This window comes from Colius striatus, chromosome 6, assembly GCF_028858725.1.
Source record: "Colius striatus isolate bColStr4 chromosome 6, bColStr4.1.hap1, whole genome shotgun sequence".
Lineage (NCBI taxonomy): Eukaryota > Metazoa > Chordata > Aves > Coliiformes > Coliidae > Colius > Colius striatus.
This window is the reverse complement of record NC_084764.1, coordinates 23,817,706-23,839,511: the sequence shown is the minus strand read 5'-3', so window position 1 is coordinate 23,839,511 and position 21,806 is coordinate 23,817,706. Positions and strand designations below refer to the sequence as shown.

Sequence of the window (21,806 nt, the reverse complement as noted above, 5' to 3'; positions counted from 1 at the left end):
CTCCCCATGTTGGGAAGTATTCCTTTTTATGCTTGTAAATTACTGTGAGCACCTACAGCTCTGCACAATTATTGGCTCATTTTTTTGTGTTGGTATTACAAACTTTGCCAACGGTGCAAGTATCAATGAAAAAGGCTTTAAGAATAATTCTTACAAGTGGGAAATAGCTGGAGGCTGGGCTCTGCCTATGTCAACATGTGCCTCATTACAGGAAATGTTTAAACAAGCAGGGGCTGCCCAGATTGAAGATAAGGGCTTAACAATTAGAAACATAACCATGGTAAGGTTCATTGGTCTCAAAGGAGCTGTTCAGAGAAAGCTAGAACAAACTCAGTAACTCAGCAATAACTGAATTAGCACCTCCCAGAGAACTGGAGGCAAGTAAGAAACTACTGTTTACAGCTTGTTTCAGTCCAAGAAAGCAGGAATGTAGAGAAAATAGATACATACTTGAACTGTTACTACTTGACTGTGTCTTAAAGGCAAGGTTTTACATTATTAGTTCCTAAGAAAACCTTGCAAGGAAGGAAAAAAAAGAAAGATGTATGTGACTTTTCTTTTGTACTTTGTTCTTTCTCCTCTTGTACTACCTGGATAATTCCATTCTGGCTACACGATCCTTCCAAGCACTGTACAAATAGACAGCCAAGCATATTCAAACAATAATTTTTTCAAGTTTCACACAGTGGATGAAATATGACTCCAGTTAAATGACTTTAGAGAGGCCAGATTTTACTATAAGTATCTCAGCAAAGTTACACAAAGACTCACAGACATGCACACATTTGAGAAAAACACTTCTCTTGTTCTGTGACTTTATATGTCTTTACCAGTCATTAAGAACTGTTGCCCTCTCCTCTGTCTACTGTAGCAACCATTCCACAATGAGAGACTTCCCCTATTATCCCCCTTTCCTCCAGCCCACCCCACTGTGGACATGCATATTCACTAATTAAGAGGAAATGTACATAAGAAATACAAAAACTCGTTACAGAAAGACATTTTTAAAACCCCACCAAACAAATTAAAACATCTTAAACCAAGAATATTTTACATAGCATATATCAGGTCTCTATACACTGAAAGACAACTGTATGTCTTGCACAGATTACAGAATACTGTTTTCTACCTTTTTTCCCCCAAGTCTCCCTGAACAGGAGGTGAAGTCTATCAACAACTTGATCAGCCTGTGGTATTCAGCCAACAACTCCCACCATATTGTGTTTCTCTGGTGATGAGTTCACATGTTTCCATTGCTTTTAGTAACAGTAAGTTTACCTGCCTTTTTTTTCCCCCCCCTCATTGGTCTAATACATACAATGCCCACCTTTCACCACACAGGCATTCCCCACTACCGGTTTTTGCCTTATTTAACTACCGGGCTTGTAGGTGACTTCACTGTGTCAATGTCATCATCACCAAAAATAGACTAATTCTTGAATCACAAACTGTTGGCACCAATATGGTGCCATAACAGGAGTTGCCCAGACAAATGTGCCTGAGGCAGAGTCAAAGGTTGACCACAGTTGTTCAAGTGACTTACATAGCAGATACCCATGGTGTACAGTAGAGTGCTTTATATGCCTTATCTCAAGTTTTGAGCACGTAAATTAGAGCTATAGTAAATTATTGATACACAACAGGTCATAGATGGGAACAGTGAACTGAATTTTTGCAGTTTTACTGTTAAGAGCAGAAAGCCAAAGAGGAGCACCAGGCTCTCAACTTGGCAAATGGATTGCCAGAAGATAGAATGATCCAGTGATGGATACTTGCTCTCCTTGTCAAAGAAAACAGCATTCCACTAGTTATGATCTGGTAATCCATGACAAGCATTTCATATCCAAATTCTTTCATCCTTTGTCCCTTAAATTATTCAGTTAGCCCATAGGCAGACCAGAGAGGACCGAAACCTTTATACCAATGTCTCCCACAGAGGTTACAACAGTAACAGGAAAAGAAGAAATGGGCCTTATATTCTGGATAATTTAGCAAACGTAGGAATATGGAAAAAATTGACTTGGAAATTTTTTATACTCAGACTAGCAAGTACCTTTCCCCTCTGGCACTTAACTCAGAGTATATCAGAGTACAGGCTACAAGTTACTAGCCTGACAAAAATAAAGCTAGTGGTTGGGGTTGAACTGATTTGAGCTAAACGCAATCACAGTTAATAATGAAGCATAACACACACACACATAAAAATAAATTTAAGATGTGATGGCCTGCATGTTTGTTACAAAGATTAAAAGAATCCAGATCTTTGTAGAGAGGGAGATACTAGAGAATTGCTAATAGCCAAACGGACAAGACAAAGTGTTGATCCAGGACTATGGACAGCAAGAAAGACTTGTTATACACTAACCTGTATTTACCAGTCTGATTTGACTTATGTGGATACAACATTGAAACTTTAAAACAAACAAAATAGTCCAATGTGGCTGCCATAAGATGACAAAAAGAGAAATAGTTAACAGCACAATCTGACTGGAGCAAATGAGCACTGAAAGACAGCTTTTATGAAACAGGAATTGTCAGATTTGCTTACAATAATGCACGTTAATTAAGCAGAAGGCAATAGAATACACCAATGTTAGAACAGAATTACGCAGATGGGCCCAAAAACATGTCCAGTCTTTGAGGAACATGGGTGAGCTCTCTGCAATCCCTCATCACTGAGGAATGTCATACAGCCCTGGGTGCACTGTGTTTAAAAAATACAGAGCTTTGTTTGCTCCTGTGAACAAATTACCTTTTTGCTAAGCTGTTGATTTTCCTTTTCCAGTTCCACAAACTTTAGGCTGGTCTCTCTGGAGGTCAAGGAGGCATCTCTCAACTCTTGGATTGTGTTCTGCAAGCTCTGATTATCCTTCTCCAGCTTCAGTATTCGACTGGAAGCACATTCATTCAACTCAAACACAAAGGACTTTCTGGCTGTTGAAACATGAGAATCAGAAGGTAGCACTAACCAATTCACAAACATCTCCCTTCCTAGGTCCTTAAGATTCACTTGTATGAAGATAATTGCAGTCAGATCCTTATCATTTCAGCATGACTGCTAAGTAAACAGTGTTAAAAACAGAACCCAGTTTCACAAATAACGATTAAGTCCTCTAATAGATAGGGAAGTATCTGAACAGATAACCATATTAAAAGTTACTTACTTTCCCTCTTCTTAAGGATGCTTAAGGCATGTAAGTACTGTGTTTAATGTTAGCAGTAAAATATACTCTTTGATACCCTTCTCATTGTTCTGTCAGAGGAAATAAACCAACAGGGAGATGGTGCACTTCCAAAAGGTAATGAAAACTTAGGCATTTGATCATATTTAGTCACCCGGGGGGGCGGGGGGAGGGTAGTGAGTTCCAATGTTTATCTTCACTACCAGGCAGCCAGGCACAGGACATCCATCAGAATGTTCATAGAGAAATAGAGAAGTGTCTGAAGTTGAAATCTCAGAGCTAACTAAACTTATGCATGTTTTACAACAAAGATGTTATTTGATCTGTAAACATTTAGAATGAAAAGTTTCACAACCTCTCAGCTGTAACTCCCAGCACCAAGCCTCCTTGTTCTGTTCATTTCTTTGCTCAGCATCTGAATAATTTTAAGAGCAACCCTCCCTTTCACACAGAATAATTGCTACCCTTCACCTCAAAACCACTTCTCACATGAAATTAACATTGTCTTTATGTCCCAGAAAACTAGTCACTCCTGCTAAATAATCTGCACTATTACATACAGCACACTGAATACTTTAGAATCTGCAAGTTTCTGAGAACAGCAAATCTCATTTCTCACTTTTACAGAGCATCATCTGGAGAGTTTTTGTAAATATTAACTAAATACCCTGGTTAAGTTCTGTCCTGCAGTAAGGGTCATCTAAATGACTTTTTCCCATCCTTACTTTTTTAATGATTTTTAATAAAATATTCCAAACTAGCAGGTGAGATGATCTGCTAACTGCCACTGCTGCAGACTCTACTTGAAATCCAGAGCAGGTTTTCCAAAAGAGCTTTGCAACTGACTGTATTTGTACAAACAAGTTGCATTCAGAACAACATGCATTGAGATGGAATTTCTTAGAGAGATTTATTTTAAAAGTGGGACAGCACTTCTGTGAAGTAATTTAAAGTTTCAAAGTTTAATGTTCTTAGTTTTTTGAACTCAGGCTTCCTTCACTGATTTTTTTCCCCACTAAATACAAAAGATACTGATGTTCTCAATTCCTCTTAATATCTTTTTCTTTGGTTATTTAGAGAAGCTCTGGAGCTCCAGTGCTCACACACTGAGCATCTGTGCAGTGGAGGAATAATTTCTTTCTTTTTTTTTTTTTTTTTAAAACCCACTGAGAAAATTTTGAAAGTTGTGTTTGACAGAAATGAATAAATAAGAGATTAGAAAATCAAATTAGCATCCTTTCTTCTACATCACCAGTTAAATCAAATTAGGAAAAAGACAAAATTTGCTATTTAAAACAAATCAGAAAATTTTATATATATATATATCTATATCTTCCTGAAATATTTTTAATGAAAATTTCAAAGTTTTGAGAACTATGTTTCTTCCCTAATGAGTAAGGTAATAAGCAATACCATTGTTTACACATAAGCAGGAATCAACTGCCATTCACTTCTCAGGTAAAGGTAATTCTGGCTTTGCAAGACTCTTAATTAAAAGTAAGAACTGGTCATTAATCTTACTAAAGAGAACTTGGATCCTAGACAGCAACTAGATTTGAGCATTGGTGTCAGGTACATATTCAGTTATTTCACAAAATAAAAATCATAGAATGATAGGGTTGGAAGGGACCCTTAGATATTATCTAGTCCACCCCCCCTGCAGAAGCAGGGCAAAACAAAGCTATTCTTCTAGACAGCTTTAATGAAAACTGATTATCTGCTTACTCTAACTTATTCTTGTGTCTTCAAGTTAAGCTGTTCCTGGTACACAAAGCCAAATGTGCAACTCTCAGCACAATCAGGTGAGTAATCAATAAAAGCTGTACTTTGAACTGTACAAAACCGTTTCTGTTTCCCAAGTTCTATTTAGGATTGTTATTTACTCTGATATTATAGACAGAATTCAGGTTAGACATAGAAACCAATGCTAAAACTTGGCTAGTGAAGGAAGCATTAGTTATATCTGTGATAGTTATGGAATCAAATCAACCACTCAAAAAACCAAAAAGCCAGTTATTTTAACAGGACACATTTTTCAGTGTCTAGTAAAAATAAATGACTTGGCATACACTACATCCTGGGATGTAAGGATCTGTTAATTGTCTGTACTAATTGTATTAAAGAATACTAAAGACCACAGACTCTTTCCATACAGTCAGTCAGTCACAAATATCCAGTGTTCCTTGTGACATTTCTGCTGTCACTTTAAGCTTCCTTAGTCAATCTCTCAGTGATAAATAAAATGAGAACAATTAAATGCTTTTAAAAGAAAGTGAAAGAAACTACAACCCCTACATTTCAGAAGTTATCAAAAAACTAAGTTGAAAGTGAAGTGGGTGAATGAGGGAAGTTCACCAAGCTTGGACTCAACTTCTTTTCCTGTCTCTGTCAACCAACCTGTCTAGTCTGAAAGACACTACAAGCACAACAGCTACCCCAGCTGGTACTCACTGTCTGCAAGATCTGTACTTTTAGACAGTTGTTCTAGCTCCCAGCCTAGATGTGCTGATTCGTTCATGCTCTGTTTCTGTGCAATTTCCAAGACCATGTTCTCCTCCAGTAGCTCTTCAATTCTCTTCTTGTCCGTGTCTCGGTCCTGTGCAAGACACACATGAATGAAAATGCTTATCCATAAGATATTTCTGTCAGTTGAACTGCTACAAGCACAACACATTGAGGGCAGAAGAATCTCCTTAAACACCGTGTGCTTTTATATTGATATACATGTACAGCAATAAATGTTTCCTGTGGGCTACAGAACACAGTGCAAGGGCACCCAACTGGCCCTGTTTAGGGTCAGTTCAGGTCCATGATACTCTTGGAGTGAGAGTGACTAGAGTGAGAACATCCTGGGTGATGACAGGGCCAGTACAAGCCAGGGCTGGTAAAGCAGGCTGGACTCAAGCTGTCTCCAGAGCTCAGTTCTTCAAAAACACGTAGCATCATGCACTGACACACTGGAGACTCCGCAGCCGCAACCTTGAACTCTAAAGAGATTCTTCAACTCATCACATCAAATTTAGATCCAGTCAAATGGATCAGCAAGTAACATCTGCCTCCACTTAGGTTCTAAAATATCCAGATAACACATCTGGAGAATCAATCTATTTGGTGGTTCCTGTGACTTATATTTGCCATAGAAATTTGTGGGAGCTGATGTGTCTCAGAAGATCCCAAATTTTCAGAAAGCATCGCCCAAAAATTCATCACTTGAAATCACCAGCCACTTGGGAAAAGCTGGAGCATGACATGACCTTTATAAAGCCCCAAATCAGTCATTAAATGTAACCACAAAGTAACCTCAACAACTTTGTTTCTAATAGACCCCACTGGAAACTCTATACAATTAAACTCACAAGAACTCAAAACACAGTGGGTAAGAAGAGAACTGACAAGTAAAATAAAAGAGATTGAAAGAGTACTTATTGTTTTTAGTGGGATTATAAAATCCAACATTTCTTTTTGTTTGAAGACAAAAACCTGCCACTTCTTCAGTTTCCTTGTCTGTGAAGCAGTAGGCCACGTTTCAGAAATAAATTTTGGAATTTTCTGTCTTCAACAGTAATGGAGTCTCTTAAAGTCACGGTAATGGCTGAGGGGTTTGTTTCCAATGACAAAGATCATTTACTACAGTAGACTTCATTTCTCTCTCCAAGAGATTTCTACCTGACAGATTTTTAACATCTCTTGTCAGTATGTATGAAAATTATTTGTACTGTAAAACTGTGATATACCTTCTTGCATAAAATTCAATTCATCAGTCTCAATAAAGCAGCATTGGCAACATTTACACTATTAACATTATACTTCAAGGATTCACGTACACCAAGTTCAAACTAAAGACCTCTTAAAAGCATTGTCGACTTGTCTGTCCATCTCCACTTACTTCTCTGACATGAATCTGTGACCTAGTATTATAATCAAAGTTTGAAAAATTAGCATGATGAAAAAGAGAGGGCATACCAGTTCTACATCATGAAGCTTCGATTTCAACTGCAAATTTTCCTTCTCTAATTCATGCAGTTTATCACCACGAGCTCTTGCCATTGTTAGCTGTTCTTCTAGCATGGCTTTTGTTTCAATTAATATGATGTTGTCCTCTCTTAACTCCTAGGAAAAAAAAAATAACAACATTAATCTCTTTGTATGAGCTGACTTTTCAAAGATCAGGTGACTTTCATAAACTGACATGGGAAAACAAAAGAAAAAAAGCCTGACATGTTTCTCTGCTTCACTAAGAAAGATTTTACCTGATATTTTAATGGGAGATGGTATTACATTTCATTATTTGTAAGTCATTAGTACAAGGAAATCTAATATTTATAACTTTTTTTCCAAATTTTACAAGTTCAATGAAGTTCCTTTTGCCTTATATGACACTAGATCAAGAGGTGCACCAAAGAGAGTCAAGACACAGAAGAGCAACTGTTCAATTCCAATTCCACTATTACAATACTATTTTCTTAGCCAATTCACTGTAGTCTCCAGGTTCAAAAAAGATTATTCACTTCCAAGGGATGCTACTGTGTATTCAATATCTTGGGGAGCCCTACCTATGAATATATACCATGTCCATAACACCCTCTTTCAGCACAGAATTTTAATTCACCTAAGAAAAAGAAGTTTTATACTTATCACTTAACAGATATCCTACCCCATCCCCAATAAACACATGAACATTAATTGCACAAGCCATGTTGCCTATATATTACAGCCTTTGCGTGTTTTTACTGAGTAAAGGTCTATTATTCTGCTGTAATCACAGCATTAGAAACAAGTTAACTATACTGCATTTTGAACGCTCCTTGCAAAGCATTCAAGTACCTTATCTCCAGAAACATGAACGGTCCCAAACAAAATCTGGAGTTGTATTCTTGGTTGTGTTTTAAGCACATTTATTAAATTTTGTCTTATTTCAAGTTATAATACTGTATCACTGCTGGCTTTTACTTGTTGATCCTCACATAAGTCTTGAGTCAGAGACAGAATTTTCTATTGCAGGAACATGGAAGCATTTAAAAGATAAAATGGATACTAGAAGGACTTTTGTCCAGAAGAGTTACAATGAGACAAGAAGCATATTACTTAATTCTCTAGAGAAATTTCCTTTTGTCTGTCTGTTTTCCCTTCTCCTCTCCCCATCCTTTCCCCTGTTTCAATGAAATATGCAAAAACAGTAAAAAAAAACATTGACACAAGCAGGATGAAATGCTTATGGCTTGACAAGCTTATTCCTGGACATATGAAGTCTCTGCTGCACTATTTATGTCTACTCTCTCAGACCACAAACATGAAACCAAGCAGATTCCTGAAAACTCATAAGCATGAGCAAATCACTTTCACTGCTTAATCAGCAACTACCTTCTCATTTTTGAGGATGGAATCAGCCTTAAGAAGCCTTGTGTGGCTCAGTTATTTCAAAATTCAAAAGAAAAAAGAAGACAGCTGTAAAGCACAAGTTAAGACTGATGACAACCACTCCCCTTGCCTTTTGACATGATTTAATAGCCTTATATATAGCAAGTAATCTTAGTTGTTTGCTGCATCGTGACTGTGGATGGCATAATATGGAAAGTTTACCTTACACAGTACCACACTGCCCTTGATCTCTCAGTTGGTCAGCTACCAACTTGCAAAATATGAGAGGTAAAGTTTCCCTACTTCAGTAGAAGGACAAGTATGTTAGTGCTTGTGAAGTGGTTCAACTACCACAATTAAAATGTTTGAGTATGCACATAAGTTAAATTACACTGAAAGACTATTTTTACAGAACCAGCATTTTGAGCCAAGTCTGATCCAACAGGGTCACTTCAGGGTGGGCAAACTAAAAAGGCTGACGCTAAACAGATAACAGACCACAGCAAGCACATGACATCAAATGTGCTAGGTGTCATGTAAGCTGCCAGAATACCCATAATGAAGCAGCAACATGACAAGTATTTACTTTGCTAGATCACCACACTCAGTCTAGACCACAACTCAAAGAAGTAAGGTGGTGTCTGACCTCCGAAATCATGGCTTCAGAACTATCCCCAAAAGGGCCTACCAAGCAGGAACTACTTATTTTAGCGTCTCACAAGGAGTCAAGTTATGTGCCAAGTACATATACATATGCAGACTCTGGTACAAACCACATATCACTAGGAGCTGCAAAGTATGGAAGACTGAGCACTTTCCATTGAGTGCTCAGGAGGGGCAGAGACGGCAGTTCAAAGCAGTTCTGATGAAATCTTAAATTAATAACTTGGTAGAAATGCCTGCTATGGTGAGGTCAATATTACTCACTGGTATACCCATGATCTGAGGTTGTCTTAATATTGAGAAGATCATATAATTTAAATGATTACTTCATGGGAGCTTTGCAGAGTTACATCTCAAAGCCTGTAAAACTGTCCTAACTAAAATACATCAGAACGAACATCTCCCAGAAGTCATTGGCATAACATAGTTGACCTAAAAATGTGTCCGGCTACAAATTTCACTTGTTAGACAATCAGCAGGTGGTGGTGCTTCCACAGAATTAAGGTTTATTTTTTCTTTAATTAACGAACCCACCAACATTATTTTAAATCTCTTGAGTTTATTGCCAAATTAACAGCAAAACTAGATAGCTGTGGATTTATTTTTTTGAATACACTGAATTTACAAGGCAAGGGAGTAAAAAGCCCCTTTGTTTTCTATCATTTACATTGTGATGGTTTCATATCCAGCATGTATACTTCTGCTTTTGCAATTTCTAAAATAAATTACACCCTGTGGTTTGATCCTGCATCACTGTGCCTTGAAATAGCTTTAAGAATATGCATTGCATACTCACATGGTTACAATTAACTCTGGGGGTAAGTGGTTGCACAATCAGGGTGTGTTGCTACCGGAAAACATTTTCAGAAACTAAAGTTGCAATCAGATTTAAATCTGAAACTCCAGAATTTGCACACTCATCCAGATCTAGTTATTGAAGTTCAAATCCCTCTCTTCTGGCAGTTCAGCAGCTTCCACTACTAAGCCATGACACAGTCATCTTGTGACAATCAAACATGGCCTTGGATGGCTACATGAAAATATCTAAAAGATACTTTCACCTTTTTAAATATTCAACAGAAATTCATCCCATCATCCTGCATGAAAATGTGAATGCACTGACAAGAAGGAAAAATAGGCAGGGCAGACTCCTTGGTCTCAGAAAATAATCTGATCTCCTGGAGCTGCACAAGGCTCAAAAGAGGAATGCCAGAGGGAAGCTTTACATTGGAGCAAAGCACCTCCTTCCAGGAAACCCTGCATTAAGACTGCTCCTCCACATTCACAATTATGACCTCATTAAGCCATCCCAGCAGGAAGGTCTCCAAAGCATATTCATCTCCATGTTCTTTGAATGACAGTCAAATTAAAATGTCATTTCAGAAAAACTTTGTCAAGACATACAGAGAAGAAAACAACATACATGCCTAAACATGTTACACACACAGAGAAAGACTTGCTCTTTTTGCATTCTCCTCTTAAGGAGCTCCTTAAATCTCTTCCTGCTGCCATTGCTGATTTGTATTATGTGCTTCCAGAAACTACTCGCAAGTTCGCTTCCAATTCTAAAGCTCATCATGGTTTCACATACAGAGTGTACTCCATATTTTTTGCTCAAACTACCAAACGTGTATGTGAACTAGAAGAAGGAAAGATTTCAATGTGCACATTTAACGGCTTTCTGCATTGATGAAAAGGTAAACCCACTTTTTCTTCTCACAGATTTGGTACTCGTTATTAACAATGCTGTCAAGAACCTATGAGCCTTAAGGTATCCCATTAACAGAGAAAAGTAGTTTTTGCTGTACTTTACACACCTACATTTTCATTGCTGTCTCTGTAACGTTTGTTTCATTCTTGAGACTTAGGGTTTAGGAAGTCAGCCACATTCAGGAAACGCCACAAGACCAATCAGCACTGTAATGTCTAGTGGTAAAAAAACTCTACCTTACATCCCTGCACAAATCTCACAACTTAGAATTGTAAGCCAAACAGTTTGAGGGAGTGGTAGGGATCTGAGCAGACACTGAACTGACTCCAGACATTAACCCTTCTTTTGAAGGGGTGAAGGGCTTGAGACACAAGACGGAAGAAACTGTGTAAAGTTGGATACCAGTTCCTAGCATAGCTTTTGTCCTACTTCATGACTGCAAAAGACTAGTGCCCTGTGGAATCCTCTGAATGTATCAGCATAAAAACAGTGGAGTTTGCCTGTTGCTGGCACTGCTCAACACTGGCAGTCCACAGCAGTGCCAAGACTTCATCAGTGATGGAAGAGGGAGTGGTGAGAATACAAAAAACTCTCCGGCTATTCGAGACCACAGAGCAGCCCATGGACAGCTGTGAAATCTTGCTGCATATTAGCAGAGCTCAGCCCTTACAGCAACAACAACTTCTGCTAGTGGCCACACTGTGGCTTGGAATTAGAAAAATAATGGGAAATATTCTGTCTCACTACTGTATTTCAGGAAGGTATCCTTGGAGAGGCAGCACTTATTTCTGATGGTCAATACTTACACCAAAACCTGGCAGGGTGGAAGAGGGAGCTAGGAAAGTTTGAACAAATTTAGAACTGAAGCAGAGATCTCTTTACTGAATGATATGTTAAGCAAGATTAGCATGCAGATAGCAGAACAGGAAACTGCTGGCTGTAGGACAAGCAAGGAGTATGAGAACTCAAGAACAAAAATAGCCACTCCCTTGACCTCAGATGAAGACAAGACAAAAAAAATGTCCCTCCTAGCCTCAGGTAAATTACCTGAGCAGTACACATAAGCTAAGCAACTCCAGTGCACAGTCAAAAGGGAAATGCCAGGATGCCATGCTGATAGCCAGTGTGCCAAGTTAATGCCTGACCCATTACCACCCTGAGGGAAGAAAACAGAGTGAGCCAGAGCTTCATACTTCCTAATGTAAACTGGGTTTTACTGAGAGGGAAGACAGGCTTTAGTAGTCTATTACTGCATTTAATAACCATCTATTTTAGTGAATCTATTCATATGAAGCAGCCACTAGCTGGCCCCTTAGGTTAAAGGGAGAAAAAAAAACACCTAGAAAGTAAAGTTTACAGAGCAGAAAATAGTAGGCTCTGTGGTCTCACCAGAGGCCTGGAAAATACATGTTTCAACATCACTCTTCTACCTCAGACCTGGGATTTTATCTATTTATAACAGACAGTCTTGCTCTCAAACCTTCATGCATTCAGCAAGTCTGGATATTTACTTGACTTTAGCTGAAGTGTTACATATGTGAGCTACTGAGAGTATACATGAAGATGGCTCAAAGAACTGAAAAGGCACAAAGTAAGAGTGATCTAAATTTAAGGTTCATCATACTGTAAGCAGTGAATTGGTCCAGGCCATCTCCAAGGTCCTCTCCAGCCTAAGTTAGTTTCATTCCAGGATGGACACAGCTGCAGGTGACTAAGCTGAGAAACTGGCAGTACTCCCAGAACAAAGCTATACATCTGTCTTTGACACATCCCACACTCAGGGCACCAGGGAAGATCAAAATTTTCTTTCTTTTGTACTACAAGTAATAGTTGCAAAAAGGGGCAGCTAGAATTTGTCATCTGAGGACACGCTTAAAAATGCCCAGCCATTTTAACAGTTGCATCTGCTACAATTCCCTAAGAAAAAACACCTGGACACTCATTTACCTAATTTATATACAACATTTAAAATGCCAGTCAAAGGAACAACTCTGGAAGACAGGCATTTTTCCCAAGAGCGCGTTTTCAAGGCTAGACTGAAGGTCTGGATTGTCTAGAAGAAGCATCCAGAAAAGGTCTGTCATGTTTAGCTGCATGATGCTGAACTAAAGAGTTCGTTAAAACTAATGGGTATTTATTTTTTGCACGCACCAAGCCTTTCTCGCCACAGAAAGCAGCTTTAACATTGCCAAGTCAATAACTATGACGACGTAGTCCACTTGCTCTGATGTTTTGCTACAGTCAGCCCAACAACAAATGACACATGAACTGGTAACACAACAAAATCCAAATTACTCAGCGAGTCTTTCTCTCTGTTTTCACTTGCCTCCATGCGAGCTTTGTAAAAGTCCACATCATGAAGTTTCTCTTTACAGCGAACAAGTTCCATCTCAAGTCTTTCCACACGGTTTGCCCTCTCTCTCAGAGAGTCAAGCTCATCTCTGTAGGCTCGGGCAGAGCGAGCATCTGAGGCCAGGTGGATATTCTGTGAGAAGTGAGGAATAAAAGCATAGAGAAAAATCTTAGCTAATACATTAAAATGTGTTCTTAATTTACTCACCTGTTTTAAGTGCAGGCAAATTGCATTACCCCAGTTCTCCTACTGGCCAGTAAATTCTTTACAAGACAGAGAGGCTTCTTCAGCCTGCTGGTATTCTGACATCTCTAATGCCTGATGCTGCATAAGCTTCAGTCTTTACTAGGCTATTTGCAAGCTGAACAGATGAGACCACTCTCATCAGCTAAGTGGAAAGTATAGCATTGCTATACTATAGCCATAATCAAACAGTTGGCTGGAGTAACTCCATTTCTTCATTCAAAAACAGTAGGATTTTTAGCCTCACATCAAAAAAGGCTTTTTTAAATAGGGAAAACTGTCAAAAGAGCCCATCTTACCTCTTGTTTTATTTTTTGCAGTTCTAGGGTGAGCTGCTCAACTTCATGTTTAGAATCAACAAGCTGCTCAGACTTCTCTTCCCTGAAAAAGATTAGAAAGACCTTAGTGAGGTTTTTTTTTGCTTGTTTTTACTGAAACAATATTGATTATATGGACACTGCTTGAAATCTGGAAAGAAAGACAGAAATCTAGCATATCCCAAACACAGAGCCACTTTTTCTTGCACCTTCATCTAAGTAAGAGGTTTTTTCTCATGATACCATATACATGTAATGGATCTGAGTCTGAAACTCACTTTCTACAATAAGTACTTCTGTTTAAATCTCATTGGTGCTACTACTGTCACAGCAAGCTTCACTGGCCTCTGGACTTCCCACTAATAATTTGTAAGTACAGCCAGCAGTTGGCATTTTGAAGAAGGGATGAGATTAGATAAAAAAAGAAAGATGGAAGTAACCACTCTTAAGAGGAACAAATCTCTTTAAAGACCAGTTAGGAAGAAAAAAAAGATGGATTACTCATACTAGCTTCACACTGCTATGAAACAAAACCCACAAAACAGTGGAAGATGTGATTCTCAGAGCTCCCGTGAAGGCCAGTGCACTGAAGCCAACAGGCACTTGCATCTTCAGGAGGCACAAGACTTAAAACACTCTCTAGAAGTAGAAATTACTAGTGACTCACAGCTCCTGCCTGATTCTTCTCAATTTAGCCTTTGTGTCTGCCAGCTCAACTGCAAGGTGCTGCTTCTCTTCATTAGAAAGAGGGTTGGCTGGGTTTGGTGAAGAATCTGAACTTGGTACTTTCAGAGGACTTGGTGGTTGCTGAGATTGCAGATAATCTCTCTCTTGAGTGAGATCTACAATGACCTGGAAATACAGAGAAGTGTGTAGTGTCAAGTGATAAATAGTATGATTATATGTTGCCTTTCAAGTTTTAAAAAAAATATTTACAAATATAGAAAATTATTAGCCTGGCATTATAAAGAACTCAAGTAAAAGCCAGGAGGGGAGGTTAGACAGAGAAGGAATCTCCACCATGCTCAGACCTCTAAAGCATTCCCCTTCCAAAGCTCACGATAAGCAGTCTGTTTTGCTTGGAGAATTCGTAAAAACCTAACAACTACCAGTTTTAACTAACACACTTAAAAGCATGTCAGAAAATTAACAGGTTAAAGAAGGAAAGAAGCCTACTCCAGAGATCTGAGGGGAAAGGAATCGATGAGTCAGCAACAGACAGGGCCACCTTCACACTCAGAAACTAGAGAAGATACTGGAACCCTTGAGGGTAGATCCCAGCGGAAAGACAGGCAAGCAGTCAAAGATAAATAACTGAGCAGACACACAGACAAAAATCTCCAGACAAAGTCACAACTTTGTCATACACATTCCTCTTTACCTATCATTTCACCATATCTTAGTACTTATGTGATAATAAATGGAAAAGTCAAAATCTTTCTACAAGTTTTCAGAGGTGTAGTGGAAAGGTCTAGCAGAAATAGAAGCCCAGTACACAAACAAAACACAAGCAAAGGAATGGAGTCTGCATCTGCTGCTTCACACGAGCTCTATATGGGGGAGCTAAGTCATCGTACTTCTGTGCATTCATCTCTCTCATCAATGAGTCTCTTGAGGTGGAAAACCATATTCCTGGAGAGAGACTCTAGCTCTTCTGGGGCCATATCTGGGAGCTCCAGCCACTGCAAGTCAAAAACATTCTCCTGGTTGTGAGTCACCTAGGAACAAGAGAGAAAAAAAAAAGTCCTTCCACTGGTTGATTTGTGAAGTTGTTCGCTGTATATGCTGTATCCCCCAGGTTCTTCTACCGATCAATTAAAAATAAACAAAAAACCACAAAAATCACCAAACCTAAGTTGTAAACAACAAACAAAAATTCCTTAACTATAACACTACCCAGCATTTTCTGGTATTTTTTATAATTGTTAAGGGCAATATTTAAAAGTAATCAGATACATATAATGATCAATAGCAAGTGTTCATGTATTAAAAGTATGCAATCATCCTACTGTAAGCACTGAGGCAGTTACCACAGGGATTTGAGGGGACTGATCCCACACTGAAGAGTTAGGCTGATGTCTCACAGAGAAGCAGTCCTGCTTTCACTGAATTTGCAATTTCAGCTGTTATCAGCTGCAGAGGAGCTGCCTTTAGCTGAAACGTCACTGGCTGCTGCTAGTAGCATACCTTTCAACTGCTATCTTACCCAAAGTAATTTCCTCTGAATAATTCAGCAGAAACATTAAGCAAGTCTCTCAAGTACAGCTAAAGACTGTTCCTGCTTTTGTCATAACCATGTGCTTAGCTCATCATGATTTTTTTTAAAAGCAGAACTATTTTTACATGTTCAGAAAAGTTCCTATCTTAGACTTCTGCTACTTGTTGTTCAAATCTGTGTGTACTGGGCTTTCCACAACTGCACCACTGACACCCAACAATGGCCTGGGCCCGCTCTCAGCGAGGCACATCCAACAGGGGCTCTCTTCTGGTCTCAAAAGCAAGCTGGCTCCTAATGCTGACCCTGTACTCCTTACTTCTACAGAAACCTTTGAAGTCCAACAATACTAGTTGCTGGATCAAACTTCACTGTAAAAATAGAGTGTATACCCAGTTTCAGCCACAGACTATGCTGAGCTCAGAAGCCACCATTTGAAGCAAGCCACTGAAGAGCCTGTGTCTAACCTGTCATAGGACTAAGTCCCTATACCACTGCTGCAAGGGGGATTCTGGCTCCTACACCATACTTGCTTTTTTGAAATATTATACATATATCCTTACAAGAACTCATTCTACATAGCCTGTAACTGCCGTGAAAGGCATTTACCACTGCATCTCTTTAAAAGACAACTGAACCAAGTAATGTTTCCAGTGCCTGGAATTTTCATCTTATACTTCAATTGCAGTAACATATTTAGTCTTTTTTTTTTTGGTGAAGTTCACAGACCCATTATGAAATTCCAAGCATTAATATTCCATAGCAAAAAAGATATGAAATCCTGTTAAGTAAAGAAAGGGAAAAATATCAAGTCAAAACAGACAATACTGAGAGTCCCACCTCCTGAATATGTGTCACAATGGCAGCTTGGGTTTCAATATCCAGTTGTTTTATTCTTTCAATAAACTCTTCCTTTCTTTCACACTGTTAAAAGAAAACACACACTGAAACAGTGCTACATATGCTAAAACTTACTGCACTATTTATTTAAATTGGGAAAAAAAAAATCTCCACATTGCAAAACCAAAACATTCCAGATCTACACTTTGTCACACTAGAAGGTCTAACACTTCGTTGCTCCATATGGAGCATGAACCAAATTACACACATCTTAAATTATTTAAACTTTCTACAGTCAGTATAATTAAGGCTAAGTAAAATGACTGCTGTTGTTCTTCAAAAACAAGTTCAAAACACAGTGAGATCAAGAGGTGGAGCAACAATCAAGAGGAAATTATCACAGTTTCATTAATGGAGCTGCATAGACATAAACCATAGATTTACATTGCATCATTTAACCTTTGCTGCTTGCATTTTGCTTGACTTTGGCAATAAAAAAAAAAAAGATGTTGTGCTTCAGATACTAATCACATCAATGTATAATGTTGCTTATTGGACTAAATCAACACATGCTTTAGATAAAAATTGGGTTGGGAAACATTCTGGATAAAAAAAGAGTGATATTTCAGACAAATAGATTTTAGTAAATCTTTTACTTAAGGCTTTTAGAGAGGCTGACATCTGCTATCTGTGTATCTGTGATTATACACTTATTGCCTTAAAATAATACCTCTGCATTGTGGAGAGGTCAAGCATTCCTTAAATTTTTTAACCTCATTTACAGTGTAATTTTGGGGCATTGTTCTGTGTCTCAACCATTCCTTTCACTAGGAAGACTCTCAGACCTGTAAATGGGCATTGAGGATGCACAGCAGCTTGCCAAATTAGACCTTTCTTTGTGTTGCGATGCAACATTGAGATAGTTCAGAGCAGCTATATGTAGACAGCTTTACCCTGACATAATTGACTTGACATAGCTGAGCAGTGTAAGTGTCCTAAGGCATGACAAAACACTAGATGGATCTACAAACAAGGTCAATTATAAGCAAAGGCTAACCCGCAATCTATTGTTTATTGCCACAGAGGTCTGGTAGGCAGAACACTGATTTCTTTATCTGGTAACTGTCATGTATTTCTGAGGAGTTTCCTATATACATTGCCTCTCTGTTTATTTTAACAAATGCCACATAGAAATCCCCACACAAATTATCTCTTCATTTCAGACTTTCCACATGTAATATTCAATCAAAAGATTATGCAAATAAAATCAGGACTCACTGAACAAATGTTTATACTGCTAGCTTATCTATTTATTTGACATTTAAGTGTACTGTTCCACTGCACATTTTAAAACATTAAGAAACAACCAATAATCTGGATATTAAGAACACTGTTCAAAGCTTATCTCTTCCCACTTTGTTATCAAAGTAGACTACTTAGTTGCAAGAGTACATATCCTGTGGTTGATTAAGCATTGGGAACCAACTGAGGCTACTGCTATCACAAGGTGTGCTTCCTTTCTCCTGTATTTCTTTCATTCACCTATTGTGTCTTCTCACAATTTCAGCTCACAAGTCATCTTGAGCTGGAGATTTGTTCATACAGCACTGTCCTTTGGGTGGATTTTCACAGTACAGAAAAATAACAGATAAAAAAAATAATCTTATTTTCAAGCCTTTAATGAATGTTCACCTGCACAGCACACCCCAGAATCAACAACAGCAGCTTCTTAATTTCATCCATACTTTTACCTAGAGAAGAAAAAAACAGCAATAAGTACAGATGTACAAGAAGTTAGGTACTTGCAAGTGACCCTCTCCAAAATATCTGCCTGAAGAAAGAATTAAGACCTACAACATATGCCTGAACAACATGTATGTGCCCATTACAATAACACCATACTTTACATGTAACAATACAGTTCTTACAGATTAGTTTAAAATTCCAAATTCAGCAAGACTTTTTTTCCTCAATGTGCTATCCTCACATACATTTTCTGAGGCTTTTCTGATCCATGTAGGGGTAGAAGTAGTTCAACACCTATGTCCAATGCTCATGTTTTGTGATTAAGAAGAGTGCAAAAAAAGTCCACTGAACCACCACCACCTCTTCCCCCCTCCCCAAAAAATCCACCAAAACATAAATACCTTGGGAAGAAGCAAAGGAGGGTTACTATCAAAGAAAGAACTTGTCCTATATTCTCTGTATGTAAAATAGTTGCCACTCGGACATCCCAGAGTTGAATCTCATTCTGAGCACATAAATTCTCTGCGAGAGATGTTTTAGCAAATAAATTCTGCCTCTGTTCTGCATCAAAGTCTGTTCACACTCTGAAGCACAAAAGCCATGTGCTAAGAGGGCTAAAAAAATGAGTCACGTAGAAGAAGAATATGTAGCTAACCATATGGTGGGGGATCCACAGTGGCAAGAAGATACAGGCAAGGTTGTTACTGCAGGGAATCTGCTGCAACCAACAGCCCTGACAGCCACCTTCTAAGTTTAGGAGTCAGAAAGGCACAGAAGGGGAATTAGTGTGGCTTGGAGCCAATTACAGATCTTGTTTCAACAAAATTCATGTGGCAACTGTCAGGTGGTACAGAAATTTACATATAACAGAGTTATACAAAGGGAGATGGAAGGCAAGGAACTTCAATAAAGAAATTTTAAAAAATCATTATGTAATTAGGTTCAGGAAAATCCTGTCCTCATCTACACTAAGGCAAGAGAAGGAGAAAAAACAGGCCTCATCCCTATACACCTTCTAGACACAGGGTGTGTAACAGTGGGATAATTGTTTTCACTTTACATCTTGCTTTACTTGGGTGTTTAATTGCTCCTACCACTAAACAAACAGATAATTTCTGAGTGCAACTGGGTTCCACCACCACCATCATGCCCTTGTAATGCTGCATTGGCAGAGATTTAGAGGCACATGCAGGATCCAAGGCCAGGGAACTGGAGTTTAACTGACTCATCAACTGAGCTCTCCCAGTCCCCCAGTGCACAAAGGCACACTGACCTACATTACCACAGGGGTTACTTCCATTCTCAGAACCTCACAAGCCAGGATGGCCACATGCAGACAGATTAGGAGGTAACTTATTTTCTGATTTCCCAATTCTAACACATACAAATGTCTTAAGTCTTTACTTGTTAAACAACTTTTCAACAACTTCTAGGTATGTTGATCCTAACGTTTCAAGAATGCCCTCCAGAAATTATCAGTATACTGTGTGAATCTAACACTAGAATTCAATATTCTAGTCCCACATTATTGATCATTAAGATTTTGCAAGTAGGATTTCTTCTCTTCTATAGACATATTTAAAACATTCTAGTTCACACTTCACCCTGTAAATGCAATATTGTTTATTTCCCTGCAGAATATTTTTAAATGCTTTTAAAAGACACAATCATTCTTAATAATTCTTGCACTCCTCCCCATATCTAGCAGCATACACAGCTTATACAAGTAACGTTTCGGCTTGTAAAAGTCTGATTGTTCAGTATTATTCTCAATAACACAACCTTAAATGTAAGCAGTGTCACGAGAAAACCCTCCAGCAACAACAAAAAATATCTGGTACTGCATGAACGGTTCCTTTGAGGACACTCACTGCTAGCCCAAGGAGATACTTAATTTGGTTAGAAGATATTTTTTCACAAACTGAATTCTCATTAGCATTTCTGCATTGAGTTTCATTCTGCATCAGCTTCAGAGTGTACTCAAGACCAGTGATTAAATGCAGAGCATGCCTGTGGGGTGTAAGAGCAGTGATTTGAGTGTGTCTCTCTTCCAGACTTACTCAGGGTAGCAGAAAATCTTCTCCATGACAGACTGAAGGAGTAGCCACCAGCCTGCTTGCTCCGGATCACATCACACAAGTGCTCTTAACCCTTGCATCCTCTGTACACCTCTGTATACTGTCCATATATTCTAATCTGTGTACCATTGCATCACAACTATCTTCAGGATCTGCCTAGTGCCTTGGAATCACTCATTTTAGAATAAATCAGGGTTATATTTTCCACCTCTGAGAGCATCTATCTATACCATCCCAAAGACATGCAAGCTACTTAAGCCATTAAAAACCACACTCCAATTCTGTGTACCAAAGGCTTTACTATTGTCTCCATAGGATAACAGACAGGCATTAGTGATGCTGCATGCCCCGGTGAGGTGAAACAACTTCAGCTGTTACTGCAGAGTGACTTAACAGGGTTAACCCTGTTCTCCCCCCAGGGACTGACCACGGCTGGAAACACCACTCCAAGACCTTGTTCCCCACTTGGGCCCTCCCATTAGTAAGAGAATCTGAGACAGGCACAGCAAGCCCCTTTGGCAGGGAAGGCCAAGCCAGAGTTTATAGAGAGAAATTAAAAGACTTGGGGTGATCATGAGATAATTGGTTTGTTACTGTTTTAAAAACATTTGGCAGTCTGCTTGCCTCATTGGCAGCTCTCACGAGCTTACTTAGCTGCTGGGATTTTTCCAATATTTCTTTTTTAATAAGTTATTTTACACTTGCTGACATGCTATATACATGCAATGAAAATGAGACTGTACTACCCACTCAAAACACTTCTAACGTTCAAAGGTCTGCTTTGCAGATCTACTCTGCCAGCCACACAAGTGTTTCAGAAGATCACATCTGACTGTTTAAGAGTTCCATCCCCAGTGCTTTCAATTCAGAAGTTGTTTCCTATGGGGTGCAAACTGTTTGCATTAAGGCACTCTGAGCTCACTCATACTCAAGCTAGGTCTGAGTAACATTTTAAAGTCTCATAGAATAACATTCTTTACAGGAGATATTTAGAAGAAATAGGGTATGAGGAAACTTCTACCAGTATAAAGTGCTTTGTTGAGTTTTCAATTAAACCTCAGAATGAGCCAGAAAGGGATTAATTACCCCTCTTTCCTTTC

The 21,806-nt window shown here is 38.7% G+C and overlaps 1 protein-coding gene across 1 annotated transcript in view; it reads right to left on the bottom strand.

Moving 5' to 3' along the window:
- The window catches only part of CCDC88C (coiled-coil domain containing 88C), a 96,426-nt gene that overhangs the window by 30,384 nt on the left and 44,236 nt on the right, over nt 1–21,806 (bottom strand). The window contains exons 5-13 of the mRNA XM_061997981.1: nt 18,575–18,633; nt 16,883–16,966; nt 15,405–15,545; nt 14,495–14,679; nt 13,810–13,891; nt 13,241–13,399; nt 7,146–7,292; nt 5,634–5,778; nt 2,753–2,934 (exon numbers count right to left, since the gene is read on the bottom strand). Of these exons, the coding sequence (XP_061853965.1) occupies nt 2,753–2,934; nt 5,634–5,778; nt 7,146–7,292; nt 13,241–13,399; nt 13,810–13,891; nt 14,495–14,679; nt 15,405–15,545; nt 16,883–16,966; nt 18,575–18,633 (1,184 nt within the window). The remainder of the gene's footprint in view (nt 1–2,752; nt 2,935–5,633; nt 5,779–7,145; nt 7,293–13,240; nt 13,400–13,809; nt 13,892–14,494; nt 14,680–15,404; nt 15,546–16,882; nt 16,967–18,574; nt 18,634–21,806) is intronic.